Below are 18,131 nucleotides of genomic sequence, written 5' to 3'. Positions count from 1 at the left end.
TTTAAAATGCCTTAAAATGGAGACAAACACTGTAATTCATAAAACTAGAGTAAATAACTGGAGGAGGCTGCGGCTTCACCCCGAATCTTTGCCGCTCCCGGTCGGGAGTCCCTCCGTTGTTTTCTATCGGTCGGGTCTTCTCCTCGAACGGGGTGACCGGCACGGACGTGTCGACCGTGAGCTGGCTTGTGTGCCGAGTGGCTCCGCGGCGCTTCACCACGGCGTGCTTTACCCAACGTGTCCGAGCAGTTTCACCGGTTGTCGTGTCGTGTCGTCCATGACGAAGGAACGAGCTCAGGGTTCCGTGAACCCGGCCGCCCCGGGGATCGGCGCTCGCCTCCGAGTCGTAGGCGTGCCCCGTCTTTCCTCGAGTAGCCAAAGTTGCTTGCTTCTTTATTTTTGGACGATGTGATATATGCAGAAACGATGACGTACAGGCAGGCATTTGTAAATCCATGCACACGTCGATCGGTTCTTTACAAGGATATGCATCAAGGGTATCTACTTGGTATATCTACTACAAAAGTGCAGCCGCACAGCTCAGGGTTCCTGCACTCTCCCCTCAACAAAGGATATGGGTCCATGGGTGGGGAGGAAAGACAAAGCAGAGGTTAGCGGGGGAAAGGGCGCAAGGGTACACGTCAAAACAAGGTAATGCAACATGAGGGGCGCGGAAGAGCGAGCGGAGAAAGCTCGTCCCTAGCCGTTAGTCACCCCCCATGTCAACCTACACCACCCTTGCCCCTCCCCGTATTTACACTTTACAAATTCCGTCTCTACCGTCTTGTCTCTTCTATCCCCCTTTATGCCAAATTCGTTTCCAATCCCTCCCAAGAAGGAAGAGATGGAATAAACACAATGTCTCACCCACGTCATGATGCGTCTTTCATTCCAAATCATCTGCAAAACCTGGTGTGGAGTCCTGTCACCTTGGTGAGTGGATGTGGATGGTGCAAAGAGATTTCATCCTAACTATCCTTCTAATTGACATTAACTCTTTAAACTACCCGGGGTCTTGCCCTGCCAATCAATTGGCCTCTTTACACTATGTGGTTCTAGAAACCAATTCCCATTGACCCACCCTGTGGTGCCCTACCAAATTTGGGGTCCCTCTCCCCCCTTTTTTCTATCTGTGCCTTCGCACAATTTCGGGGCTGGGTCGTGTGGCTCTACCAGCAGGTCCTACTTACCTGCGCACCTCCACCACTGAAGTCGCCACCCGAGCTTGCCTAGCTCCTTCAACTACCCTAACTCGGGGAAGGCCCTCCTGGCTCTCTCACCCCTCTGATGCCCTCTCTGGCATTGGGCTACCTGGGTCCTCTCTTAGGATCCTCGGGCCCCACTGAACTCTACACTGAACCCTACCTGGCTCCCAGAGCCGACCTGCGGCCTCACCTGGCCGACAGACTACCAGTGGCGGAGTGCCCATTTAACCATACTCACTAATTAAGCCCATACGCCCAGCCATTCCACTCACTCATGCACCCCTCAAAGCAACAACTTGCTACTCCCTGCACCACAGATGTCAATTTCCAAACAATTTACCTACTCCCTTTACCTAACTTTAAACTACCCTCCCCGGGTATTCCTGAAGGGGTCCATCCTCCCCCATCCACTGCTCCGCACCATGCACTCCACACCACTCAATCCACACTACTCACTCCACACACCATTTATTCCCACACACCAAGTATTCTCTCCATTTATCCACTTGCACCCCATGCAAGTCAATCACTCAATACCATTACACATGTCCTCAATACACCACTCATACACTTTCTCCGGTCATCCCAGACCATTGCCTCATTTCACCAAGTTCAACGATAACCAGATTCTCACACACACAACCATTATCGACCAATGCCTCATTTCACCAAGCCCAAGAGGCACCCACAATTACACACACACAGCATCATCTAACTAACTACTTCCCTCTAATACTTGTGCTTTCCCTGTCTTCCTTTATACTAAGCACTTCCCTCGTCATTAACATCCTTCTAATCTGACTACGTCCCTCTACCTGTAACAATGTCTCTACTTAAATCTCGGTCTCCTATTGTCATCCTTCTAAATCCCTAACAATATCCTAGCCCGCCCTCGGCTAGTTCACACTGCCAAACCCCATAAATCTACTGCTCCTTTGCCCCAACGTGAGGGATGGTAGCAGACACTATCTCCCACTATCACCCCCCCAGTCCTCTCGCACTATGAGCCCCCGTCATTGGAGGTACTGGGTCCTGCCTATATATATATACAAACGTATACTGTACGTCCGAGCCGGCATCGTCATGTTTCGCCGTTGCCACGTTACGTTGTTTGTTTTACACAGTAAAGGAACCTTTACACAGCAAAGGAATAATCACAAAAATACCAGCGAAAGGCAAAGCAAGCATGTGACCGCAGCACAGGACAAAATGCATATGGTGTCGCCTTTGTTTTGAATGAGAACCAGCAGCTACGCGTACGTATACTGTACGTACATTTAAAAAAAATTTTAATGTGCTTTTTATTGTATTTTAAATTGTTTCTATCGTTAAAACATCAACGTTAAAACAACGATCAACGATCGTTAAAACGTTAAAACATCCAATTGTTTAATTATTTTCACGTCCGTAGGAGTGACGTAAAGTCGCACATAATGACGTTCGCTGAACTGAAATTTACTCTAGAAGAGTGGCGTAAAGTCGGATTTGACGTAGGTCGAAATGGCATAAAACGGGGTATGACTGTACATGGAAAAATCCCCGAACCCAAAACTGAACAGTTTCAATTAATAATAACGTCTATTTGGCTCATGAAGACCAAATTCCTTTTCCACAGATGATTAATCATTGCTCATGAGACATTGGCGTTTCCCAACCTCCCCCCTCCACCCCCCCCCCCCTACTCACTCATTCACTACCTTTTTGTTGGGGATAAACACATTTTGATTATGACCGGGAACAAATACATGATTTTCGATTTTCTGGACTCCCATTGAAGAAAATATCACTAAGCATACATGTTCTTCAATAATCACTATTTTGACATCAGCATTGGATTCCTTGACATCAAAAACCTATATTTAGACACCAAGAACACACTTGTAGATCATATACAAGTGAAGATATGCCATATCACGGTAGCCATCTTGGATTTGGCCCTCTGGTGGAGTTAGCCCATATTTTCATGAGCCGAAAGCCTCAATGCAGCAATCTTGAGTCCCCAAACCCTCACTCTATATACCCACCCTTCTCAATCATACCCAACTGCTCCTGGACTCTGTGGTTATTGCCCCTGAAAAGGTGGAGAGGTTTCTGGCAACCCTAGACTCCTGGCTTATTTTGTTCAGCATCCCTAATTCATCTAAAATTACCACCACACCATGATCCCAAAATATTGGTCACGGATCCTGTGGTAGGGTCCTCTAGTAATAGTGATAAAAGGAAGAAAGACAAAAGAGCAGGGGGAAAAAAATAAAAATAATTGTTGGGCAGATTGGGGATAGACAAAGAAGGATCACTGGAATGGCTAAGAAGGGGTCAGCTCAACGAGGACGGAGAACAAATCATAATAAATGCCCAAGACCAAGGACACTACACGTATGGCTTTAAGAAGATGGCAGGACCGAGTCAATCAGCCAAGTATTGTTCAGTAAGGTAGACGCAGAAAGCACGAGTCACCTCCTATCAGAATGTAAAAAAACTCATGTCAGAACAGCTGTACACCCAAAGGCACAACAATGTATGTAGAGTAATCCACTGGCACATCTGCAAAAAATTTAATCTCCCAGTTCCATAAAACACGTGGAACCATAAACCAAAAGCCATCATTGAAAACAAGGACATATTGCTCACATATGAACAGATGATCCCATCCAGCGTGAACATATAAAACAAAGCATTGCGACCGGATATAGTACTCGGAAAAAAAAAGTCAAAGAAGGCATTGCTAGTTGAGGTTTCAGTACCCAGTGATTTTGGTCTAAATTATGCAGGAATCAACAAAATGACCAAATACCAAGACCTCAAGAATTAAGTGAAAAGATCCTGGAAGCTGAAAAGCATCGAAATTGTACCAGTGATAATTGGGGCAACGGAAATGATAAAGAAGAACCTTACAGAGATCTTAATAATAATCCCTGGGAACATTACCACAAATGAACTACAGCTGGAGGCTGTCCGGGGCTCAGTGACAATCCTGAAAAGAGCCCTTGGAGCCAAACTTAGAACAACAAAACTTCACAACTCAGCCCATGAATCGTAATCCTTCACTGAAAAGGGGGTGGATACTTTGAGTCTTGGGAGGACTACGTTCTACCTTATCGAACCCAAATTATGTATATTACAATCAACAGCACACACACAAACGCATGCACACAATATAATCTCACTTCATGACCAAAACACCATGACGAGTGGCTGCATCAACATCGATGTTGTCAACTCCTGTGCCAGCACGTCCAATCACTTGCAGATGATCACCCGCTGCAATCACCTCTTTGGACACCTTGGTGCCAGATCGGACGATTAGGGCATCATAGTTCTGCACACCAAAGACCATTAAAGACAATGATGAACACCAACCCAATCACAATCTATATTTTGTTTGTGACAATCTCCCAGGTAAAGGTGAGTGAAATTTTTTAACCACAAGCTCGTAAAGCAAGCTTAAAATATCAGCGAGTTATGCCTGTATTTGAAGGGGTCACCTGTTTGCCAAATTACTTTTTTGCCTAACTTATGAAGCAGGTGACTCATGGAATAAACAAATAAGTTATATACAGTATTGAAGGAGCTGGGGCTCCCACGTCGATCGGAAGAATGGACGCGACAAAAAAGCTGGAATTCATCCGAGTTGCTTTATTCAAACCAAACACTCAGGCACTCTGAAAAGCCCGTTTATCGGGCAGCAATATATATACATATTATCCCGGAGCGTTTGCCCAGGAAAGGCGAGAGGGGGCGTGGCCCAGCGTCCTGGCTGCGGCCTGGCAAGTTGAGGGCGAGCCTGCCCGGGCATGCCCGGGCATGCCCGGGCGTCCCGACCGAGGCCTGGCAAGTTGAGCGCGGGCCTGCCCGGGCGTCCTGGACGAGCCCGGCATGGTGATCGCTCCGCGTCCTTGATAGGTGCAAGGCGATTGTGAAAACCCAGCGGTAGCCGCTACAGTATATTAAAATTAGATGCACACCAATTTGAATACCAATTAAGAATGAAGAAGAAACTGAAAGGCCAAAGGGCATTTGAAAAGATGTAATACTAGTTCAAAGTTGGTAGAAAAAAGTAATATTAAGAAAGACGTTTTGTCGGTAAGGGAGACAAAGGAAGCAGTTGAGTAGAAAAAGGAGGTTGATAAAAAAAGAGTAAAAAAGCAGTAAGATTGCATAATGAGAGTAGAATGAGTTAAGAAGGTAAATCCAACCGAAGGCAATCGAAAATCATTCCACAAATCTGCAACAAGTGTGTGTCCACTCACAGGAGAGCCAGAAAAGAACATCTGTCCAACCTCAAAATAGAACTTTAAAACTTGTCTCCCTCCGCTAAAACATGGTATCACCTTGTTAAGTCCGTCTCTGGAGTGTCCACCCCTTCCGTTACTCCAAATGGCACCACAGCCGAGTCCACGCATGAGAAGGCCGAATGCCTTGATTCTGTTTGCTTCCAAATCTTGAGTTCCTAAACCCTCACTCTATATACCCACCCTCCTCGATCGTACCCAACTGCTCCTTGACCCGGCGGTTTTTGCCCCTGAAAAGGTGGTTAGGGTTAGAGTCCCCAAATATTCCTGCAGGTCGCACAAGATCTGCCAGCAAGCCTCTGATGGTTAAACTGCCGAAATCTCGGCTCTCTGTTCACCTTCACTCCTTCATTCCTCTTTTCTCCCGCCTCTGGAACAAACTCCCACACTCCCTTCAATCCCACTCCTCCCTCCAGGTCTTTAAAACAGCTGTTCACCACCATCTCTTATCTTCCCCCATCCAAAACCTTGATCTTTTCTACCCCCACTAATTCACCCCAGATCCACCTTGTTTGTAATTCCAACTTCTTTCCTGGTAGTCCTGGCAGTGTCCATATGTTTTATGCCTCTCCCACCCCCTTTCCCATGCCTCCCCCCCAAAGCCCTCTCCCTCCCACAGATCTCTCGATGTCTCCATGTCTCTCGGTTCCTGCTCTCAAATGTTGTGTTTGTGTCCTTCCCCCTCTCTCCCCATCTTGTCTACCGCTCCCGATGTTATTTGTTTTATGTGTCGGTTTGTCGGTTATGTGTCGGTTTGTCTTTCTGTGTGATAAATGTTCGCTCTTTCACGAGCCTCGATCTTGTATACAAAAAAAAAAAACAAAAAAAAAAAAACCCTCCATTCAGACTCTGCAACTGGACCGGACGGGCCCATCAGCTCACGTGTCTTAAAAACCTGCTCTGCTGCACTTGCACATCCTCCATCTGATCTTTTCACCCTATAATTTGCTTGAGGTCATCTTCCATCTGCTTAGAAGTCAGCCAACATCATTGCATTGCATAAAAAGGTACAAAACCCGATCCACTTAACTACAGACCTATCAGATTACTTCCAATAATCAGCGGTCCATTAGCAACACCCTCCGAGTGAAACTGCCTAAATCCAGAACCACTGCTCACCTCCACTCAATTATTCATCCTTTTTTCCCACCTGTGGAACCACCTTCCATGCTCTTCTTTAATCTCATTCTTCCCTCCAGGTCTTCAAGACAGCTATTCACCACAATCTCAAGTGATCCCCCATCTAAAAATAATGATCTTTTCTACATCTGTTAAACCACCCCCGACACCTCCCAAAACTTTGCTTATGTATCCATCTCGTCCACCCATTGCGTTCTCCCTTACGCCTCATAGTTTCCTGCATCCCTTTTTTGTCCATCTCCATCTATTTTCTCCCTCAGCCCTGCTGTTGCCGTTTCCTCTGTCTCCTGCTGTACCTTTGTTATGTTGTGTCCTCATTTGTTCTGTATTATACATACATAGCTCTTCCACAAGCCCTAGTGCTACACCATGTAGTAAAAAAATTAATAAACAAGAAGACGTCATGCGGAGCACGATACTTGCATAATCCGCCCCTCGCCGCCCCCCCCCCCCAAGAAAAAAAATTCCATTCATACAGCAAATTGTCCATTTCATCAAGATTAAAATTGACAATCTTGATCAACGCTCGCGGGTCAATAGGAAGAAAAGTGGAGATTTTTCAGATGAAAATTGATGATTTTGGAAGGTTGACCTTGAGTTGACGTTTTGACCTCAAAAATAGTTAGTTTCCCTATTTAGTGACTCAATGTGTAAATGCTGTTCAATTTTCAAGTCAATCGGATAAAAAATTGAGGATTTTTGAAACTTGGCCTATGTTGACCTTTTGGCCTAAGTTGACCTCAAAAATACTTGGTGGTTGAACTCAGTGACCAGATATGCAAGTCCTCTTCAAACTTCAAGTCAATCTGATGAAAATTGAGGATTTTAGAAATTTGGCCTATGTTGACCTTTTGGCCTATGTTGCCTATGTTGACCTTTTGGCTTATGTTGACCTAAAAATACTTAGTGGTTGAATTCAGTGACGAGATATGCAAGTCCTCTTCAACTTTCAAGTCAATCTGATGAAAATTGAGGATTTTAGAAATTTAGCAAAGTTGGTGACCTTTGGCCTATGTTGACCTTTTGACCCCAAAAACAATAGGCTTCTTGCTTTTGGCCAACTCTACCATTTGGTGGTTTCGTGAAGATCGGTTGAAAATTGCGACCTGTAGGCCGGTGACAAACAAACAGACAGACAGACAGAACCACAAACACAACCGACCAATATACTTGAAAAATCTTCGATTTTGCAAGTAACAATATACTTGAAAAATCTTCGATTTTGCAAGTAATAATATCCCCCCCATACGTGGATTCGACCATGTCTATAATTATTGCAATACTATTACAATGCAGGCATGTCGATAATTATTACAATACTATTACAATGCAGGCATGTTGATAATTATTACAATACTATTACAATGCAGGCATGTCGATAATTATTACAATACTATTACAATGCAGGCATGTCGATAATTATTACAATACTATTACAATGCAGGCATGTCGATAATTATTACAATACTATTACAATGCAGGCATGTCTATAATTATAACCATACTATTACAATGCAGGTATGTCGATAATTATTACAATACTATTACAATGCAGGCATGTCGATAATTATTACAATACTATTACAATGCAGGCATGTCTATAACTATTACAATACTATTACAATGCAGGCATGTTGATAATTATTACAATACTATTACAATGCAGGCATGTCAATAATTATTACAATACTATTACAATGCAGGCATGTCGATAATTATTACAATACTATTACAATGCAGGCATGTTGATAATTATTACAATACTATTACAACGCAGGCATGTCAATAATTATTACAATACTATTACAATGCAGGCATGTCTATAACTATTACAATACTATTACAATGCAGGCATGTCTATAATTATTACAACTAGCGTGACTCGACGCACTCCGCGCGCCTCACCACACGTCGTTTCAGAGGGATAGGCATCTTTGACCATTTTGGTGCATTTTGTGTCTTTATGATCTTCAGGGTCTTCAGGGTTTTTTGATTCCTCTGGGTCTTTAAGGGTCTTCAGGGTGTTTTGGGTCTTTGGGGTCTTTTGGATCATCTGGGCCTTTAAGTGTATTTTGGGGTCTTTGGGGTGTATTGGGTCTTCGGGGTGTCTTGGGTCTTCGGGGTGTCTTGGGTCTTCGGGGTGTCTTGGGTCTTCGGGGTGTCTTGGGTCTTCGGGGTGTCTTGGGTCTTTGGGGTGTCTTGGGTCTTCGGGAGTCTTGGGTCTTCGGTGTGTCTTGGGTCTTTAGGGTCTTTTTGAGCCTCAGGGCCTTCAAGGGTATTTTAGGTCTTTAAGGGTATTTTGGGTCTTCAGGATCTTCAAAGGTCTGAGGTGTCTCAGCAGTCTAAACGTAATTAAGAGGGTGTTAATTTATTTGAAGAAGATGACGTTTTGGTCGCACATGTCATAAACATACAAACAAACAGACAAACATGAATAACCACAGGGGCGGATCCAGGGGGGTGCGCACCCCCCCCTTCGATCCAGGATGAGGATGCAGCAGGGGGTGCGCACGCCCCCACCCCCCTCTGGATTTTTGATAAATTATAAGCTCTGATTATCCTGGAACAGCCCTCGTGTCCAGATTATTTTGAACAAGGAACGTTCCAGGCGGCTTACCAACGCTCAGAGGTTTCAAATCACTTTTGCTTTATTATAAAACACTCCAAGTGCGACGGTAAAACACCAGACTTTCATCACATAAATCCACCGTCCAAAGCGAAATAATCAGCAGCAGCCACTCCAGTGGATATGACGCGAAGATAGCACCGTGGCGATGACGCAACACGTGGGTGGAGCATGAATTGAATACGTGATGAGGCAAACATGGGCGGAGCATAAATATACAGCATTACATTAAAACTCGTTTACAGCGGAGCACAATTATAATGGATGCAGTACAGTTTGCGCAGAATTCAAATTTCTCTTCACGTTTGTGTCAATTATTCGTGTGTGTACATGATACTCGTGTGCTTGGTCGACGAGTTCATTAAATCGCTCGACGTGAGGTACGTTTACAATAGTACAAGCCTATTGTCAACACCCCTCGTCGAGCGCGTTAGTGGACTCGTCCATCCAATAATGCATTGCTGAGCGCTGAGGAAACTGGTCAATGCGGTCTACAGAGGTATCATATCGACAAACATCGGATCACTTACTTTGTCTTCAGACAAAACGAGTGACTGTCATGGAAGATCCAAAAAAAGAGGAAGATTACGGACTTCTTTTCGTCCATCACTGCGACAGACCATACTATAACAACAGATGAGGCACAACACCCACTGGGTAGGCCTGCAGCAGCACCAGCAACTGAGGCCCAACCAGAGGTACTAGTACGCCGTAATGAAGCAACCCCGTCTTCCGAGCCCCTTGGCAATACAAACACTCTTAAAGTGAGTGATGCAACAAACGACAAATCAGTGCCTGTGTTGGAAGGCGTACAGGCCGCGCCAGCTTATGATGGTGATATTGTGGCCGATAATGTTCGTATTGAGTCGCTTCCGGGTGACGAGAAAATCAAGTACTTAAACGAGCATCACTGCCCACAAAGTTTTGATTCCCTGTGTGTTCAACGGATCAACTGCAAGGGACAAAATGGTTCATATGTGCTGAATTTTCGCAGAGAGTGGCTCGATCGTTACAAATGGTTGGCTTACAGTTCTGTACCTGGAGGTGGGATCTGTAAGTTCTGTGTTATGTTCCCTCCAAAAAATGATCAAATGAAGTCAGGGGTGCCAGTCCGATCACCCTTAACCAACCTACGGAAAGCAACTGGTACAGATGGTGCACTGGCGACACACGATTCACTGAACTACCATAAACAAGCCATGCTTGCTGCTAATGATTTGATGGAAAGTGTCCGAAATCCGACCCACAGAATATCATATTTGATTTCCGAGCAGAACAAACTGAACTATGAAAAAAATCTACACATCCTCTGACAAACTGTCGGTGTGGTGCTGCTCTACGGTCGGCAGAACATAGCACTCAGGGGACATCGAGACGACAATTCGCTGAAATGTGATGACATCTCAAACAAAGGAAATTTCCTCGCCATTTTGAGTCACATTGCTGAAAACGATGAGATCTTACGGGAACATCTGCTGAGTGGCAAAAAGAATGCTCGCTGTACCTCTAAGACCATCCAGAACGAAGTGATAGAGATCATTGGTGGCCACATTAGAGATGGACTGACCAAGTGTTTGAAGGAGGGAGGATTTTTCACCATCATAGGTGATGAGGTAACGGAGCTTCATTCCAACCATGAAATTCTCAGTATTTCACTCCAGTTCCTCGACACCCTGGCCTCACAACCTTCAGTTAAAGAAGTATTCTTTGATTTCGTAGAGCTAGAGAGAACTACTGGGGAAGCTGTAGGAAAGGCCATCATAGATTGTTTATTCAGAAGAGGTGTGGACATCAGTAAGGCAAGAGGGCAAAGCTATGACGGTGCATCATCACTGGCGTCATCCAGAATCGGAACTCAAGCGCAGATTAAAGCTGTCCAGCCTTTGGCGCTCTACACTCACTGCAACAGTCATGTGCTACATTTGTCTATCGCAGCAGCGTGTAGACTATCCATGGTTCGCAATATGATCGATACCATTCATGAGCTTTATAGATTTTTCAAGAACTCACCCACGAGACAACGGTACCTTGAAAAGACCTTTTCTGAGCAAGAAGAGGAAACCTCAGCAAAAAAAACTGCAAGGTCTGTGCAAGACGAGGTGGGTGGAGACACTCTTGTTACGAGACAGTCGAAGAGTTATATCCATTTGTCTGTATTTGTTTGGACAGGATTGTAAATCCCGACGGTGATGAGAATTCCTGGGGGTGGGACCGTGATAGCCGCGTGTCTACACAGGGAATTCTGAGTTCACTGACGTCTTTTCAGTTTGATGTTGTGTTCATTACAGTGAAGAACAGCCGACATACTTTAAAGGGCCTTGCCCACAAGCTGCAACGCAACGGCATGGATGTGCTGGAGGCATACTCTCTGATTGACAAGAAGGACGCGCTCACTCAACTACGGTCAAATGCTGAAACTGAATTCTCTCTGTGGTTCGATGACGCTAAGGCCATGATATAATCTGTAGGAGGTGACGTCACAATGCCGAGAGTTGTAAAACGACAAATCCATCGTCCAAACAATGCCGCCAATACTCCCTTGCTCTTCGACCTCAGAAACGTGTCCATTCCATTTCTCGACTCGACCACCTCAGCCAGGAAATGGACACCCGATTCTGTGCTGAAAATTGGGAAGGTAGCGATCTGTTTCTGCTGATGCCATCTACAATAATCGCCGATACCTGCGACATTCCAGCCCTACATCAGAAGCCATTGCGTTGATAAAACGTTGGATAAATGAGCTTAGAAACTGGCAGATGTTTTGGAGAAGGAAGCCTAACAACACGCCTAAAAGCACATTCATGGATTGTTTCTGCGCAGTAGATGGAGACGAATTTCCATCCATCAAAGTCCTACTCCATATTGGATGCACCATCCTTGTCGGCTCCTGTGAGGCCGAACGCTCATTTGCTTGCCTGCGGCGTCTGAAGACCTACCGAAGAAATTCCATGGGAGAAAGTCGGATGGCATCTCTGGCCCTCATGAACATAGAACATGACGTCACCATATCCGCACATGATGTGTGTAACATTTTCATTCAGAAACACAAGCGCCGTCTATTCCAAAATAGCTTAATTTACGATTAATAAAATAATTCACATTCCGCTGTCCTATCTGATCTCTTTTGTGGGGAGAACCCCCTGCCTTGAGCTTCACAACCGAGGCACATGGCGGTGCCGGGCTTTGTGGGTAAATTCCCCCTGCCTTGAGCTTCACAACCGAGGCACATGGCGGTGCCGGGCTTTGTGGGTAGATCCCCCTGCCTTGAGCTTCACAACCGAGGCACATGGCGGTGCCGGGCTTTGTGGGTAGATCCCCCTGCCTTGAGCTTCACAACCGAGGCACATGGCGGTGCCGGGCTTTGTGGGTAGATCCCCCTGCCTTGAGCTTCACAACCGAGGCACATGGCGGTGCCGGGCTTTGTGGGTAGATCCCCCTGCCTTGAGCTTCACAACCTCGGCGCATGGCGGTGCCGGGCTTTGTGGGTAGATCCCCCTGCCTTGAGCTTCACAACCTCGGCGCATGGCAGTGCCGGGCTTTGTGGGTAGATCCCCCTGCCTTGAGCTTCACAACCTCGGCGCATGGCGGTGCCGGGCTTTGTGGGTAGATCCCCCTGTCTTGAGCTTCACAACCTCGGCGCATGGCGGTGCTGGGCTTTGTGGGTAGATCCCCCTGCCTTGAGCTTCACAACCTCGGCGCATGGCGGTGCCGGGCTTTGTGGGTAGATCCCCCTGCCTTGATCTTCACAACCTCGGCGCATGGCGGTGCCGGGCTTTGCCCAGCACACAGTCTGTCATCGCCATCATTTCACACTATAATAATAATAATAATAATTCATTTATTTTGTATAGCGCTTTTCCAGAAGCCCAAAGGCGCTTTGACAGAGTGGCAAACATAATGCATAACAATACATGAAAACAACAATTGCAAAAAGACAAGAATCAATAGGGAAATATTTAAAGCAAAAGGAGGGAGAAGGAGAAGAGATAGTCAGGGGTTAAATGCTGTGGGTTGAATGTTGAATGCAGTGTTGAACAGGTGGGTCTTTAGTGATGTTTTGAATGTGGTGAGTGAGGAGGAGTCTCTGATGGTGTGAGGTAGTGAGTTCCAGAGGGTGGGAGCAGCGATGGAGAAGGCCCTGTCCCCCCAGGATCTGAATTTGGTCCGGATGGAGGGGGTCAGGAGGTTGGTACCAGCAGAGCGGAGGTTGCGGGTGGGAGTGTGTCTGGAGAGGAGGTCAGCCAGGTAGGATGGGGCCAGGTTATGGAGGGCTTTGTATGTCAAGAGGAGGATTTTGTACTGGATTCTCTGGGGGATGGGGAGCCAGTGAAGCTTGTAAAGGACGGGGGTGATGTGGTCACGGGTCCGGGAATGGGTGAGTAGACGGGCAGCGGAGTTCTGAATGTATTGGAGTTTATTGGTGATTTTTGAGGGTGAACCATAGAGGAGGCTATTGCAGTAGTCCAGACGGGAGGTGATGAAGGCGTGGATGAGGGTTTCTGCAGCCGTGGAGGAGAGGGATGAGCGGAGACGGGCAATGTTTTTCAGGTGAAAGAAGGCTGACTTTGTGATCTGTTTAGTGTATTTGTCGAAGGAAAGGGTTTGGTCAAAGATGACGCCAAGATTCCGGATGTGAGGGGAGGTGGATACTGGGATACCGTCGATGTTGAGGGCAAAGTTATGGGTGGATTTTGTGAGCGTTTTTGGGCCAATGATGATTATTTCAGATTTATCACAGTTAAGTTTGAGGAAGTTGATTTGAAGCCAGGATTTTATTTCAGTGATGCAGTTTGTCAGGATAGAGTGGGTGTCGGTGGAGACGGACTTGGTGGAGATGAAAAGCTGGATGTCATCGGCGAAGCAGTGGAATTGGAGACCATGACGGCAGATTAAGTGACCGAGCGGGGACAGGTAAAGGATGAAGAGGAGGGGGCCAAGAACTGAACCTTGGGGGACACCTTGGGGGAGGGGAGCAGTGGGGGATTTGCAGTTATTGATGGAGATGAACTGGCATCTGTCAGAGAGGTATGATTTAATCCAAGAGAGGGCAGTGCCGGTAACGTTAAAGGTGGATTCAAGTCGGGTGAGGAGGATAGTGTGATCGATGGTGTCAAAGGCAGCGCTGAGGTCAAGGAGGACGAGAATGTTGAGGTTGCCAGCGTCAGAGGAGAGGAGAAGGTCATTGGTGATTTTGAGGAGAGCAGTTTCAGTACTGTGGTTGGACCGGAATCCGGATTGGAATGTTTCATACAGGTTATTGGCAGAGAGATGATGTTTGAGTTGAGTGGCTACAGCGCGTTCCAAAACTTTTGACAGAAAGGGTAGGTTGGAGATGGGTCTGAAGTTGTTTAGGGTGTCAGGGTTTAGACCAGGTTTTTTTAGAATGGGGGTAACAGCAGCAATTTTGAGGGAAGGTGGGACGATGCCTGTAGACAGGGAGGAGTTTATTGTTGCAATGATAAGTGGAGAGAGAGCAGGGAGGGAGGCTTTGACAAAGCTGGAGGGGATGGGGTCAAGAGTGCAGGTGGCAGTTTTCATTCCTATGAGGAGTTCAGAGAGGTCAGTAGGGGAGATTGGGGAGAACCGAGACAGGGGATGGCAGGACAAGGGGGGGCAGGTGGTTGGAGGGGGAGCGGGTGCGGCGGTGGTCAAGCTGTTGTAGATGTTGTCAATTTTGCGTTGGAAGAAAGAGAGGAAGGAGATGCAGTTGTCTACTGTGAATGACTGGGTGGTGGTGTTCAGGGGGCGGAGGAGTTTGTTTATTGTCGAGAAGAGTGCTTTTGGGTTTCCGGAGCCAGAGTGGATAATTTGAGAGTAGTAGGCAGAGCGGGCGCGGGAGAGGGCATCTTTGTAGTGTTGTAGGTGGTCCTTGTAGGCTTGGGAGTGAACTGTGAGACCCGTTTTATTGCGGAGTCTTTCGACGACTTTCGACTGCACCGGTCTTTTATAACTACGAGTGAGCCCGTTGGTCCAAATGGACCAAATTTTCATCAGCTTGTATGGCCTTGCAAACATGCTATAGTGCTCGGGTTGGAATAAACGCTTTGTAGAATATTATCATTGTTTTTGTGATTTATTTAGTTATGAGAATGGCATGCCATGGAAGGAGCTATTAAGCTGCTCTATACACCTTAACATGGTGTGCATTTATAAACATGGGAATTCTCCTGGATTATTTGTGGTCAATTAGCCTAATTAACTCAGGAGATCACAACAATCATTTCGCGAGAACTACACAAATCCGAAATTCCATATCAGAAAGCTCCAGTCGAACTACACAAAAACATGCAGCACACACACACGCGCGCACACACACACACACACACACACACACACACACACACACACACACACACACACACACACACACACACACACACACACACACACACACACACACACACACACACACACACACACACACACACACACACGATAGCAGAAGGAACAGTTGGGCAAGTCGTTTCACCAGTTCCTCTATCTGACCATTAGTCATCGCGAATCTGTTGAACTGTTGGACCAGCGAAGAACGCAAGGAACTGCAGAAACTTCTAAGAACGCACGAATGCCGTTTCTGACGATCAATTTTTTTAAATTTCCTGGGGGAAGACCCCCAGACCCCCCCCCCCCTTAATCCGCCCCCTCCCACCCCCCTCCCAGCGCTATAGTTTCATGCACCCTCCCCCCCTCCTGAAATTCCTGGATCCGCCCCTGAACCATATACGTTTGCTTTACTGTAATAAGATACTATTACAATGCAGGCATGTCGATAATTATTACAATACTATTACAATGCAGGCATGTCTGTAATTATTACAATACTATTACAATGCAGGCATGTCTATAATTATTACAATACTATTACAATGTAGGCATGTCTATAATTATTACAATACTATTACAATGCAGGAATATCTGTAATTATTTACAATACTATTACAATGCAGGCATGTCTGTAATTATTACAATATTATTACAATGCAGGCATGTCTATAATTATTACAATACTATTACAATGCGGACATGTCTATAAAGTACGTACTATGATTACAATGCGGGCATGTCTATAAAGTACGCACTACGATAACAATGCGGGCATATCTATAAAGTACGTACTACGATTACAATGCGGGCATGTCTATAAAGTACGTACTACGATAACAATGCGGGCATATCTATAAAGTACGCACTACGATAACAATGCGGGCATATCTATAATGTACGTACTACGATTACAATGCGGGCATGTCTATAATGTACGTACAATTACAATGTGGGCATATCTATAAAGTACGTACTAATACAATGCGGGCATGTCTATAATGTACGTACTATTACAATGTGGGCATGTCTATAAAGTACGTACTACGATTACAATGCGGGCAGTGAAGCGACGGTTGGTTTTGCTTGTTGCTGATAATTGAAATTGCTCACAGTTACCATAGTGACCACAGGTAGTGGAATTGGCAAAGCGAACAAATTGGAACGCAGGTCACGCACAGCATCCACGACACCACCAGTTTAAAGATGCAGGATGAAAGTTTGTCAATCGTCATCAGTACGATATCAAATCGGTTATGGTCACCTTCATCAACTCACCTTGATTTCTGCCACCAGGTGTTCTTTGGTCATGCTGTTGTGACAATCGACGGCAACACCGGCTTTCTCCAGGATCTCTTTGCATTTTTGATCAACCGTTTCGCTGATGAGAACTTTGCGAATGGAAATCTCCATAATCGATCGATCAGTATGTCGAGTGAAGATGAACAAACCTCACCTGCGCTTACAGTTCGGAAAAACTCCTAATTCTCAAAACTTGGCAAATACATTCATAGAAACTGGAACGAACCATTCAGCGGTCACGGAGAGGAGGGGGGGGGGGGGGGGGAGTAAGATGTGATTTGGAACTTTTAAATAAATACAATCAAATATAAATTTCAACAGATAACACATTCAATATTAATTTAGATTATTTATCAGAGAGTAAAATTGTTTTCATGTTTCAGATTCACTAATCGATGATGTTAATCGGACCTTTTTCCATCATTTCCAAAATACACTCCCTATTGCAAAGTGGGTTCGTCCATTCGAAAAGAAGGAATGTTTTCGGTGTCGTGAACTTTTCCATTTAACCTGTCGATGTGACAACTGACAACTCAATGCAATCATTCGAAGCAAAGTGTCCTGATGTGAACGACATGCCAAGGTGACATTTTAATACCTGGGAAAGTGTCACAGGCGACGTGAATGCAAACGAAACCAACGATTCGCAACAATGCGATGCTTTCACATAAAACCACGTGACGGAACTTCGCTCACCACTCCCCAGAATATATTAATTATCGTGATATTGCGTAAGCAGCACGTGGTGCTCCGTTGGCTAGGGGGGCGTGGCTATTCCGCTGATAGGGCATGAGCGGCACGTGGTGCTCCGTTGGCTGGGGGGCGTGGCTATTCCGCTGATGCAACGGCTCCCAGGGTTGGGGCAGGAATTTTGGAATTTGTTTCCTGGATCGCTACTTTTACCGAAGGACACCGTGGGATCTTTAATGTCTGCCAACGAATGCTGGCGGACGGGACGCTCGTTTTAACGTCCATCCGAGGGACGGTGCGCACAAATTTCAGATGAATCACCCTTCCCATAAAAATACTGGGATGAGTCGGGATTCGGAACCAGGAGCAGGATAGACGGCTTACAGACGAGTGTGCATTCCACTTGGTCTAGGCCATCCTGCCTTCCCTGGATTGACATTATGCGAGCTTTCCCAAATTGTGCCTCGTTATTCGTGAGCACACCTTTCAGCTTTCATGAGTTTCCGAGGAAGGAGGAAGTCTCAAAACGTCAGCGCTTCTGTAAGTTGTTAACCT

At 45.9% G+C, this 18,131-nt stretch overlaps 1 protein-coding gene across 1 annotated transcript in view; it reads right to left on the bottom strand.

The window, feature by feature from the left end:
- The window catches only part of LOC137431813 (D-3-phosphoglycerate dehydrogenase), a 73,556-nt gene extending 56,422 nt beyond the window's left edge, over positions 1 to 17,134 (bottom strand). Inside the window, exons 1-2 of the mRNA XM_068123540.2 lie at positions 16,863 to 17,134; positions 4,373 to 4,524 (exon numbers count right to left, since the gene is read on the bottom strand). Of these exons, the coding sequence (XP_067979641.2) occupies positions 4,373 to 4,524; positions 16,863 to 16,997 (287 nt within the window). The 5' untranslated portion in view covers positions 16,998 to 17,134. The remainder of the gene's footprint in view (positions 1 to 4,372; positions 4,525 to 16,862) is intronic.
- Positions 17,135 to 18,131: the final 997 nt, after the last annotated feature.

Source organism: Myxine glutinosa, chromosome 7 (assembly GCF_964187855.1).
Source record: "Myxine glutinosa chromosome 7, kmMyxGlut1.1, whole genome shotgun sequence".
NCBI lineage: Eukaryota > Metazoa > Chordata > Myxini > Myxiniformes > Myxinidae > Myxine > Myxine glutinosa.
Note: the sequence above shows the minus strand (reverse complement) of the source record. Positions and strands in the feature narration are given on the sequence as shown.